This window comes from Protobothrops mucrosquamatus, unplaced genomic scaffold (assembly GCF_001527695.2).
Source record: "Protobothrops mucrosquamatus isolate PMUCROS unplaced genomic scaffold, P.Mucros_1.0 scaffold2550, whole genome shotgun sequence".
Lineage (NCBI taxonomy): Eukaryota > Metazoa > Chordata > Lepidosauria > Squamata > Viperidae > Protobothrops > Protobothrops mucrosquamatus.
The window spans coordinates 21,030-33,066 of NW_015388610.1; the positions used below are offsets into that span (position 1 = coordinate 21,030).

The 12,037-nt window shown below is 46.6% G+C and overlaps 1 protein-coding gene across 1 annotated transcript in view; it reads left to right on the forward strand.

Moving 5' to 3' along the window:
• The first annotated feature begins 314 nt into the window (after positions 1 to 314).
• The window catches only part of LOC107295884 (pantothenate kinase 3), a 14,875-nt gene continuing 3,152 nt past the window's right edge, over positions 315 to 12,037 (forward strand). Inside the window, exons 1-5 of the mRNA XM_015825219.1 lie at positions 315 to 558; positions 3,307 to 3,659; positions 6,586 to 6,839; positions 7,956 to 8,132; positions 10,213 to 10,336. Of these exons, the coding sequence (XP_015680705.1) occupies positions 315 to 558; positions 3,307 to 3,659; positions 6,586 to 6,839; positions 7,956 to 8,132; positions 10,213 to 10,336 (1,152 nt within the window). The remainder of the gene's footprint in view (positions 559 to 3,306; positions 3,660 to 6,585; positions 6,840 to 7,955; positions 8,133 to 10,212; positions 10,337 to 12,037) is intronic.

A 12,037-nucleotide genomic window follows, 5' to 3' on the forward strand; every position in this document is an offset into this window, starting at 1 on the left:
GTTATTCACCCCGCCCCCTTCAGGCCTAACCCACTGTACTACATCTTTGCGCGCGAGGACTTTTTTTTTTTTTTTTGCTTTTGTCGCTCAATTAAAGCAGACGGATGCTCATTGGAAGGGTTTCTCTTTCATCCCAGCCCCGCACGCTTCGCTAATTCTTATTGGCTAGTTTATCTGTCGCCGCAAAGGCGAACGCTTCTGATTGGGCCGTTTCTGAAGGCCCCCCCCGGTACACTGAGGGAGGAAAGGAAAGGCGAGGAAAAGACTTTTCGGCGCAGGCGCAGTGTCCGCTTTGGCTGCTGTCGCCGCGGCGGATGGAGCCGCTGCAGAATGGAAGCGGCAAGCGGCAAGCTGACGAGGAGCCGCCGCCGGCGGCCATGGAGATGGGAAGCGAAGCCGGAGGATCCCCGGAGGAACGGCGGCGGCGGATACCGGCCCCAGGCGGCCGTCGGCGCGGAGGCGGGCCGAGCAGGGCGGAGGCCGCCGCGGGCCGCGAGAAAGAGCGCGTTGGCCCCGCCCCTCGGCCTCGCCTCGATTCCCACCGCAAGAGCCGCCCCCGTGAGTGGCCGCTAGAGGGCGCGGGCGGGACGCGCTCGAGTGGGCGGGGCAGGAAGGGAAGGGGCGGAGCCGTCGTGCATTTTTTGAAATCTTTCTTTCAAGCTTGCAGTTCAAATGGGGTTCAAGCTGCAAAAATCAGGGGGTTCAATGCGAGATTCGGGGCTCCTTCCTCCAGAGTGTCCTCCAGGCTTCTGCGGCCTCAGGGCGCAGAAGGCCGGGGCCTGGTGGGGTGATCAGGTTCTTCCTCATTGGAACTCACAACAATCCTGCCAGGTAGGCTCGCTCTCTTCTGACCCTGACCCTGATGAGTTAGATGTCAGAGTAAGAGACCCGCCTTCTGTTTTATGCCTTTACTTTCTTTTAGCTCATTAGTGTTTATGCCTTTTCTGCTTTCTGCAAAGTGCTATTTATCCCAGAAGGGAGTGTGGTGTTCGGTATGCATGTATGTGTGTGTGCGTGTGTATACATACAAGGTTTGCCCTGACTAGCATACTTGGTTTTAGGCTTTTTCTTTACATGGACTAGTAATTTGGAGCATCTGTCCATCTATCCATCATTATCTGTCTGTGTATCCATCTATATCTATCTATCTATCTATCTATCTATCTATCTATCTATCTATCTATCTATCTATCTATCTATCTATCTATCTATCTATCTATCATCTAACCTATCATCTACTGCTGTCTGTCTGTCTGTCTGTCTATCTATCTATCTATCTATCTATCTATCTATCTATCTATCTATCTATCTATCTATCTATCTATCTATCCATCCATCCATCCATCCATCCATCCATCCATTCATTCATTGTCTGTCCTGTTTGTCTATCTAGCTATATCTGTCCATCTTTTCATCTATCTATATTAGTCTTCCCATCAGCCATCCATCATTACCTGTCCTGTCTGTCTATTTGCCTATCTAGCTATATCTTTCCATCTTATCATCTATCAATATTTGTCTTGCCATCTAGCCATCCAGCCATCCATCATTATCTGTCTGTCCTTATCTGTCTGTCTATCTATCTAGCTAGCTAGCTAGCTATATCTATATTTGTTTTTCTATCTTGCCGTCCATTCATTCATTATCTGTCTGTCTATCCATCTAGCCATTTAGCTATATCTTTCCATCTCTCATGTATCTCTATTTGTCTTTCCATCTAGCTATCCATTCATCATTATCTATCTAACTATCGTCTGTCATGTATCTATAATTTCCCATCTATCTCAGAGGGTTGAAGAAATTGGTATCATAAATTGCTCTTTAGTTGCATGGTTTCGTGTATTTATTGTCAGACTGCCCACAACTTGAACCTCTCAATAAAAACGATCCTTGGCTCCATGTGTTGAGAAAGGTATAGTTTTATTAGAGATCAAGTGTATTGCAACATTGAAGAGCCAGAACTGAAAATCATGGGCCAAAATCCCTAAGTTCTACTTCCCCCCCCCTCCACTGTCTCTCATTGCCCACCCCAGTGTAATCAATCAAGTCCATGCAAGATGGACTCTATTCTGTTCTCTATTCTTTAGTCTAGTCTATCCCTATCCCTATCCTCCATTTTCTTCTGTCTGTGCTTTTTGAAGTGTTGAAATAGCTGCATTAAAGTGTGTGGGGGGGTGATTTATGGTTGAAATAGAGGATATATATTATTGTTCCATTTCTGAGTATATCAGCAGTAGGACATTCTATGGATTGAGGCCACACGGGATTTGGGGAGCACGTGGTGGGTGCAACATAAAATCACTACCGTGTTAATGAAACGAGCTAGCCTTCTTGTTGTCCTCTACTCTCCCGGTGCAGCTTTATCTTCAGCTTCACGACCATTTGTTTAGTGACCATTCAAACGTACAATGGTGCTGAAAAAAAAAACCTGACTTACGACCACTTTCTAGACTTAAGACGACCATTGCAGCATCCCCACGGTCATGCGATCCAATTTCACACAGCAGCTGACTCCTGTTTGTGACGGTCGCCGTGTCCCGGGGGTCACGTGATCCCCTTTTTGCGACGTTCCGACGAGCAAAGTCACCGGGACGCCCGAGTCCCTTAACGGTTGCGTTGCTAACTTGAAAAACGCAGCGATTCCCTTGACAAGGGTGGCCCAAAAGGTCGTAAAATAATAATAATAATAATAATAATTAATAATAATAATAATAATAATAATAATAATAATAATAATAATAATAATAATAATAATAATAATAATAATAATAGTAAAGTTGGAAGGGACCTTGGAGGTCATCTAGTCCAACCCCCTGCTCAGGCAGGAAACCCTATACCATTTCGGACAAATGGCTGTCCAGTCTCTTCTTAAAAACTTCCAGTGTTGGAGCATTCACCGCTTCTGGAGGAAGGTAGTTCCACTGATGAATTGTTCTAAGGGTCAGGAAGTTTCTCCTTAGTTCTAGATTGCTTCTCTCCTTGATTAGTTTCCACCCGTTGCTTCTTGTCCTGCCTTCAGGTGCCTTGGAAAATAGCTTGACTCCCTCTTCTTTATGGCAGCCCCTGAGATACTGGAAGGCTGCTATCATGTCCCCCCCTCGTCCTTCTCTTCATGAAACTGGACATACCCAATTCCAGCAGCTGTTCCTTATATGCTTTAGCCTCCAGTCCCCTAATAATGGAGTAAACCTCGCCTTGCTCAGCGACAGAAATTTTTTGAGGGGGCTGGGTTGCGATAAATACATCTGTACCGTGTTTTAAATCCCTCTGTTTCTTTCTTTGTTTGTTCCCCCCTTGCTTCATTAGCTTTTCCTTGGTTTGGCTTGGACATTGGAGGGACTCTGGTGAAGCTGGTTTATTTTGAACCCAAAGACATCACCGCGGAGGAGGAGGAGGAGGAAGTGGAGAGCTTAAAGAGCATCCGCAAGTACCTGACCTCGAACACCGCCTACGGATCCACCGGCATCCGCGACGTCCACTTGGAGCTAAGGGACCTTACGCTGTGTGGACGTAAAGGCAATCTGCACTTTATTCGCTTTCCTACTCATGACATGCCCGCTTTTATTCAGATGGGCAGTGAAAAACATTTCTCGAGCCTTCACACTACTTTATGTGCCACTGGAGGGGGAGCCTATAAATTTGAGCAGGACTTTCGCACAGTATGCAACATTTTGCCTTCTATCCCCTTAAACTCGGCGAACGGGACCTTGTTCACGCTTTGGGAAAAACCCGATAACGGAATGTGTGTCTCAATAACAGGTAGTCCTCGACTCAACGGCCGCAACCTGAGCCCAGAATTGATGTTGCTAAGTGAGACATGAGGGAGAAGTGAGTTATGCCCCATTTTACGACACGCTGGCTGAGGAATTCTGGAAGTTGAAGTCCACTCTTAAAGTCTATAGCAGGGGTCTTCAAACTTGGCCCTTTTATGACTTGTGGACTTCAACTCCCAGAATTCCTTAGCCAGGCATGCTGGCTGAGGAATCCTGGGAGTTGAAGTCCACAAGTCCTAAAAGGGCCAAGTTTGAAGACCCCTGCCATAGCCTGTGATGGCTCCACGCTCATTTACCTTGCAAGTCTTGTGAATGGCGATGAAGTGGCTTTTGGTGTCATTACTTTTGGGCTGGAGTTTTGGTGCATCTGGCTACACCTTGCAAATCTGTGTCCCTTTCTTTAAGCCCACAGCTAAGCCCACCCCCCCAATACAGATAGTCCTCAAATTGCAACCATTCATTTTGTGACCATTCATAGTAACAACAGCCCTGAAAAAAGTGACTTAATGACCCTTTTTCATCCTTAACGGCCGTTGCCGCATCCCCAGGGTCACGTGATCCAAATTCAGACGCTTGGCAACTGATTCCTATTTATGACGGTCGCAGTGACCCCCCCCCCCCGGGGTCACGTGATCCCCCTTTTGCAACCTTCCGGCATGCAAATTCAGATTCACTTAACAACCGTGTTACTAGCTTAACAACTGCAGTGATTCGCTTAACCTCCGGGGCAAGAAATGTCGTAAAATGGGGCAAAACTCCCACTTAGCGGTATAAATATTGGACTCAATTGTGGTCATAAGTCAAGGACTACCTGTAAGCAGAGACTTTTAATTAAAATCGTCTGATTCTGGTGGTCTCAGAGATCCCACTCCCACGAATAATTTAGCTAGTCTATAAAGAGGGAGCAAATAATACGTTTCATGGAAGAAGCCTAGATTACCATTCCACTGTGGGCCGATGTTACAGTAAATCCACTTGATTTATTTCTAGGAAATACTGTCTGAATCAGGGGTCTGCAACTTTGACAAGCTTTTAAGACTTATGGACTTCAGCTCCCAGAATTCCTGAGCCAGCCATGCTGAGGGGAAAGGGAGAAGTTTCCAAGCTGAGCCATGCTGGCTCAGGAATTCTGGGAGTTGAAGTCCACGAATCACAAAAGAGCCAAGGTGGCCTACTTCTGGCCTAGGCCTAGGCCCCTTTATGACTCGTGGACTTCAACTCCCAGAATTCCTGAGCCGGCATGGCTCAGCTTGGAAACCTCTCCCTTTCCCCTCAGCATGGCTGGCTCAGGAATTCTGGGAGTTGAAGTCCACGAGTCATAAAAGAGCCAAGGTTGCCTACCTCTGGCCTAGGCCTAGGCCCCTTTATGACTTGTGGACTTCAACTCCCAGAATTCCTGAGCCGGCATGGCTCAGCTTGGAAACCTCTCCCTTTCCCCTCAGCGTGGCTGGCTCAGGAATTCTGGGAGTTGAAGTCCACCAGTCATAAAAGAGCCAAGGTTGTCTACCCCTGAGCTGGACAGATTTGCTTTGTGGGTCCTTGCTTTTGATGTGCATCCAGCTGTGTCCTAGTGTTTGGGTTAGCTAGTCCTTGGACCTTTCCAGCTGTTCGGGTTCCCGAGTTTTTCTCCTTGTTATCCTGAAAGCAGAATAGATGGTTGCGTTAGGCAATGAACGCATCTCATTCTTTTGCCAAGGATGTCATGCAGTCAGAGTGCGCTGCACAGGGGTTAAAGGGCAGCGCTGTTGATCATCCAGGTTTGGTCACCACAATACAAAAAAAGATGTTGAGACTCTAGAAAGAATGCAGAGAAGATGCAATCAAAATGATTAGGGGCCGTAGGCGATAACATATGAAGAATGGTTACAGGAACTGGGTACGTCTAGCCCAGGGGTAGGCAACCTTGGCTCTTTTATCACTTGTGGACTTCAATACCCAGAATTCCTGAACCAGCCATGCTGAGGGGAAAGGGAGAGGTTTCCAAGCTGAGCCATGCTGGCTCAGGAATTCTGGGAGTCGAAGTCCACAAGTCTTTTATAAAAGCCAAGGTTGCTTATTCTGGTCTAACCCAATGAAAAAGAAGGACTAGGGGGAGTCATAGTGGGAGTCTTCCAATATGTGAGGGGCTGCCACAAAGAAGAGGGGGGTCTATTCTCCAAAGCATCTTGAAGGCAAGATAAGACACAACGGATGGAAACTCATCCAGGAGAGAAGCAACTTGGAACTAAAGAGAAATTTCCTGACAGTGAGAACAATCAACCAGTGGAACCACCTGCCTCCAGAAGTGGTGAATGCTCCAACAATGGAAGTTTTTAAGAAGAGACTGGACAGCCATTTGTCTGAAATGGTATAGGGCAGGGGTGTCAAACTGCCAGCTGGCGGGCTGGATGCGTAGTGCCGAAACCGTGCCCACCCCATTGCTGGCAATGGAAAAAAAAGTCGCGACACGTTGTGACACGTCGCGTGACATTGCGAGTTTGACACTCCTGGTCTAGGGTCTCCTGAGCAGGGGATAGGAATAGAAGACCTCCAAAGTCCCTTCCAACTCTAGTAGAAAAACATTTGTCCGCAGACTGGATCGCGATCAGTGGGCCTCTGTAGTTCATACTGACCCAAATGAATAGAGATGAATATAAACAGTTTCTATTGGTAGAGATAATAGTGGGGAAGGCGCAGGCTGTAGTATTTGTAGAATTGGAATCTGTCGGGTAGATCTGTTTATTACAGAAAGATTTCCTCCCCCCCCCATGAGCCCCCCGCCCCCTCCAGTGTTTTCTTTCTCTCTCTCTTCAAAGCTTGTCTCTCCGAACAGGTGGGCGACCTTCAGCTACGCAAAATGGACGAACTTGACTGCCTTATCAAGGGCGTGCTCTACATTGATTCGGTGGGGTTCAACGGACACTCGGAGTGCTACTATTGTGAGAACCCCACAGATCCCGAAAAATGCCAGAAGGTCCCCTTCAACTTGGAGAACCCCTACCCTCTCCTTCTGGTGAACATCGGCTCCGGGGTCAGCATCCTGGCCGTCTATTCCGAAGACAATTACAAGCGGGTGACGGGAACCAGGTGAGGCTCAACAGCCCGGGTTTGGCTAGTCCAGGGGTAGGCAACCTTGGCTCTTTTATGACTCGTGGACTTCAACTCCCAGAATTCCTGAGCCAGCCATGCTGAGGGGAAAGGGAGAGGTTTCCAAGCTGAGCCAGGCTGGCTCAGGAATTCTGGGAGTTGAAGTCCACGAATCATAAAGCGGCCTAGGCCAGAGGTAGGCAACCTGGGCCCTTTTATGACTTGTGGACTTCAACTCCCAGAATTCCTGAGCCAGCCATGCTGAGGGGAAAGGGAGAGGTTTCCAAGCTAAGCCATGCTGGCTCAGGAATTCTGGGAGTTGAAGTCCACGAGTCATAAAAGAGCCAAGGTTGCCTACCCCTGGGCTAGTCTGAAGAAAAGAAGAAATAGGGGAGACATGATAGCAGTGTTTCAGTATCTGAGGGGCTGCCATAAGGCAGAGGGGGCCAGTCTGTTCACCAAAGCACCAGAGGGCAGGACGAGAAACAATAGTTGGAAATTGATCAAAGAGAGAAACTAAGGAGAAACTTCCTAACAGGGAGGACAATCAACCAGTGGAACAGCTTGCCACCAGAAATTGTGGGTGCTCCATCACTGGAGATCTTTAAGAAGAGACTGGACAGTCACTTGTCTGAGATGGTTTAGGTTCTCCTGCTTGAGCAGGGGGCTGGACTAGAAAACCTCCAGGGTCCCTTCCAGCTCTATTCTGTTCTATACTAATTCTGTGTTGGATTACTTATTAAAATGTAACAAAGGCAGGATATAAATCAGGAGCACACATAGGAATAAACTACCTTTTCTGTAATGGGACTTAACTTAAAAAAAAATGAAATTGTTAAAAGAGTATGAATTATTTCCTGGCCTGCTTTTGAGATGAAATTGCAAGAACGGTTTGTTCCTGTCCACATCACCTCGTGCAAAGCTGACTAGGTAGATGCGTAGCAGCGACCAGGATATCCAGAATTAGCTAACGAGGACTAAGCGGCAAAGACATAAGTGGCCTGAACCGTAAGATGGGCAGCAAGTAAATTTGATCAATAAAACAAATGCAGATTCTTCTCCCTCACGTCCCCTTGCTGTGTTCACCAGCCTTGATCGCTATGTCTTCTTTCCTAGCCTTGGAGGGGGAACTTTTTTCGGCCTCTGCTGTCTGCTGACCGGCTGCTCCACCTTTGAAGAGGCTCTCGACATGGCATCCCGCGGAGACAGCACGAAGGTGGACAAACTAGTGCGGGATATTTACGGAGGGGACTACGAGCGCTTTGGGCTGCCCGGCTGGACCATAGCATCCAGGTAAGCCCTCTGAAGATGTTTTAGTTGAGAGCATAACACATCCGGGCAATCTTACGGGTTGTTAGTCTAGACTAAGGCTCTTCAAACTTGGCCCTTTTATGACTTGTGGACTTCAACTCCCAGAATTCCTCAGCCAGGCACTTCCTAGTGCTTGATGCTTAATGTAATATGATTTTTTTTAAAGTTGTTTTCCCTTTGTTTGGCTGAACAGTTATGTGGATAAATGTACAAGGAACGGTTGCTGGAATTGGGGATGTCTAATTTAATGAAAAGGACGGGGGGGGGGGGACATGATAGCAGTCTTCCAGTATCTCAGGGGCTGCCCCAAAGAGGAAGGAGTCAAGCTATTCTCCAAAGCGCCTGAAGGCAGGACAAGAAGCAACAGATGGAAAGCAACCAAAGAGAGAAGCAACCTAGAAATAAGGAGAAAGTTAGAACAATTAACCAGTGGAACTGCTTGCCTCCAGAAGCTGTGAATGCTCCAACACTGGAAGTTTTTAAGAAGCGACTGGACAGCCATTTGTCTGAAATGGTGTAAGGTTTCTTGCCTGAGCAGGGGGTTGGACTAGATGACCTCCAAGGTCCCTTCCAACTTTATTATTATTATTATTATAAATAGGCCTGACTTACAACCACAATTGGACCAGAAATTCCATTGTTAAGTGAGGTGCACCCAATGTTTTGAACTTTTTTTGCCATGGCCATTAAATGAAACAGTTGCTAAACGAATGGCTATAAGTAAAGGATTATCTATGTACAAAAAAAAATATATAGATCAGTGGTAGGCAACCTTGGCTCTTTTATGACTCGTGGACTTCAACTCCCAGAATTCCTGAGCCAGCATGGCTCAGCATGGAAACCTCTCCCTTTCCCCTCAGCATGGCTGGCTCAGGAATTCTGGGAGTTGAAGTTCACGAGTCATAAAAGAGCCAAGGTTCCCCACCCCTGGTCTAGACTCTTCCTGGCATTTTTTTGCGGGCTTCAGCTGTGACCTTTTTCTGCTTCTCAAATTGGGGTTCGAAGGAGTCTCATACTTTTCATTTTTCCCCCTGACGTTTTGAGTTCAGCGGTGGCGCCATTTTATCCAGAAATCTTTGCAGTGACTGTTTTAGATTGATTTTGAGCAGAGGCAGATGTAGCACTCTCCCAGCCAGCCTCATGGCTGGTGTCACGGTTCTGACAGATGAAACTCTTCAAAGAACTTCGAGGCGTTTATCTTAAAGAATCTTTATTCGAGAAGCATAGCATCGGCACTAACACAGTGGAAGCCAAGATCTGAGTTCCTCTCCCCTGAGCATATAGTATCAAAGCACAATTCCCTCCTCCAATTAACTGTCATAAATCACATTCCCCAATTAGTTTGAACGCAGGCTTTCCCTCCAGCCCACCAATTCTTATCATCTCTTATTTCAGCAACCTTGATTCTCACGCTAGGTTCAGGGTTATTATGTCTAGCTGGACTCTCATGTACATTCCCTTCCCCTCCCGAGCATCATCTAACTCTAAAAGGGAAAAGAAGAAAATGGCTACATCTCCATCTGTTGTCAAAGCAAAAACATCCGATGTTAGCAGCGTTGACAGCTGGATTAGCTTCTTCTGATTTGTTGTTGTTGTTAGTTGCGAAGTCGTATCCAACCCACCGCAACCCCACGGACAACGTTCCTCCAGGCCTTTTCTACCATCTTCTGGAGTCTGTTTAAGCTCACGCCTCCTGCTTCAGGGACTCCATCCAGCCACCTCATTCTCTGTCGTCCCCTTCTTCTCTTGCCCTCCATCTTTCCCAGCATTAGGTTCTTCCGATTAGTGAGTCTTTAAAACAGGGGGGTCCCCCAACCCCCCGGTCCGTGGCATGCAGTCCTCACAAACAAGCAGAGCCCCATCTTTGGGATGCAGGCAGCACACAAAACCACGCACGGAACCGGTCCCTGGTGCTCAAAAGGTCGGGGACCTCTGCTTTAAAAGGCTTCAGCCGGAGTTCCCTTCGTGCTTTGACGGTGTGGCTGTGTTTGTGGGTGTGGTGGACATGGTGTGGCTCAACTCTTTACCTAAAAACTGCCTGTTGCTCCCTTCTCCCATCCAGCTTTGGCAACATGATGAGCAAAGAGAAACGAGACGCAGCTAGTAAAGAAGATCTGGCCCGGGCAGCCTTGATCACCATCACCAACAACATTGGCTCCATCGCGCGGATGTGCGCCCTGAATGAGGTACAGGATATCTGTAGCTCAGGGCTGAGCTGTGGGCTCCTTGGTGCTCTCTGAGCTGGGTGCTTTTCTTGCAGACGTTTCATTGCCCAACTGGGGAACATCATCAGGGCTGGAAGGAAGTGAGGTTTGTAGAGAGGAGGAGGAGGAAGAGGACTGTAGGGTCCTAGGTGCTCTCTGAGCTTAGTGTAATCATGGTCGTGAGTACCTCAACCCCATTTTTTTCCCCTGACATGGCTTGGCGGTGGATGGTGTTGTGATTCCGGGCCAGCCTGTGCTCCCGGTAGTTGAGTCTGGGGAATCAGAGGAGGAGGAGGGGCCTGGAGAGCCATAAGAGTTGGAGGGAGGCTCTGATGAGCTGCAGGACTTACAAACTAATGAAGAGGCTGGTCCTTCCACTCGTGATCAAGCTGTGCTGGGAAGCTGAGTCGGACTCGGAGGAAGCACAGCTGGAAGACCTCAGAGACGCTCGTAAACGTAGGCAGGTCACACGAGTAGGCCAGAGGGAGGTAATGGGGCGACTCCAGGGGAAGAGGAGAAAGCAGTGAGAAGCCACGCCTTGGGGGCTGCGTAACAAAAAGGGAATGTGTGGGCAGGGCTGGTTGCTGGAGGCAACGGTTTGCAAAGAACTTCAGTGTCAAGAGATCATGGTCTGTCTACTTTGCCTGTGAGTTATTGCCTGTTTGACTCGTGCTCCGTTTTGCTTTTGGACAAGGCCTCCGTAGGGAAAGTGTTCTGTTGCTTTTGTTTTCTGGGACAGTTATCAGGTCTGTAACTCAAAGAGTTATTTTCCAGTCTATTGTTAAAGAGGGGTTGTAGTAATAATAATAATAATAATAATAATAATAATAATAATAATAATAATAATAATAATAATAATAACAACAACAACAACAACAACAACAACAACAACAACAACAACAACAATAACAATAATAATGACTACAAGCAGCGGCATGACAAAGTAGCAACAATGGTGCATTGGAAGATCTGCAAGAAATATCATTTGCCTGTAAGCAAGAACTGGTGGGATCATAAAATAGAGAAAGTCATAGAAAATGATAAAGTTAAACTGCTCTGGGACTTCAGAATTCAAACAGACAACCACCTGCAACATAACACCCCGGACTGAACAATTGTCGATAAGAAAGACAAAAAAGTCTGGATAGTGGACGTGGCAGTGCCTGGAGACAGCAGAATAGACGAGAAAGAACTGGAGAAGATAACAAAATACAAAGACCTACAAATAGAAATAGAGAGACTGTGGCAAAGGCAAGCAAAGGTAGTACCAATAGTAATAGGCGCCTTGGGTGCAATCCCAAAACAACTGGAGCACCACTTGAACACCATCATTGGCATTGACAAATTCACCATCAGTCAATTGCAAAAGGCGGCCTTACTAGGAACTGCTTCCATCCTGCGACGAGATCTGTAATACCATCAAACATCCACATCTGCCTATCCCAGGTCCTTGGGAAGGACTCGATAGGTAGACAAAAATGCCAAATCCAGTCTGAACATCTGGCTGACTGTGCGATGATCCATAATAATAGTAGTAATAATAATAATAATAATAATAATAATAATAATAATAATAATAATAATAATAATAATAATAATAATAATAAAATAATATATATATAATAATAAAATAATAATATAATATAATATAACAATAATAATAATAATAATAATAATAATAAT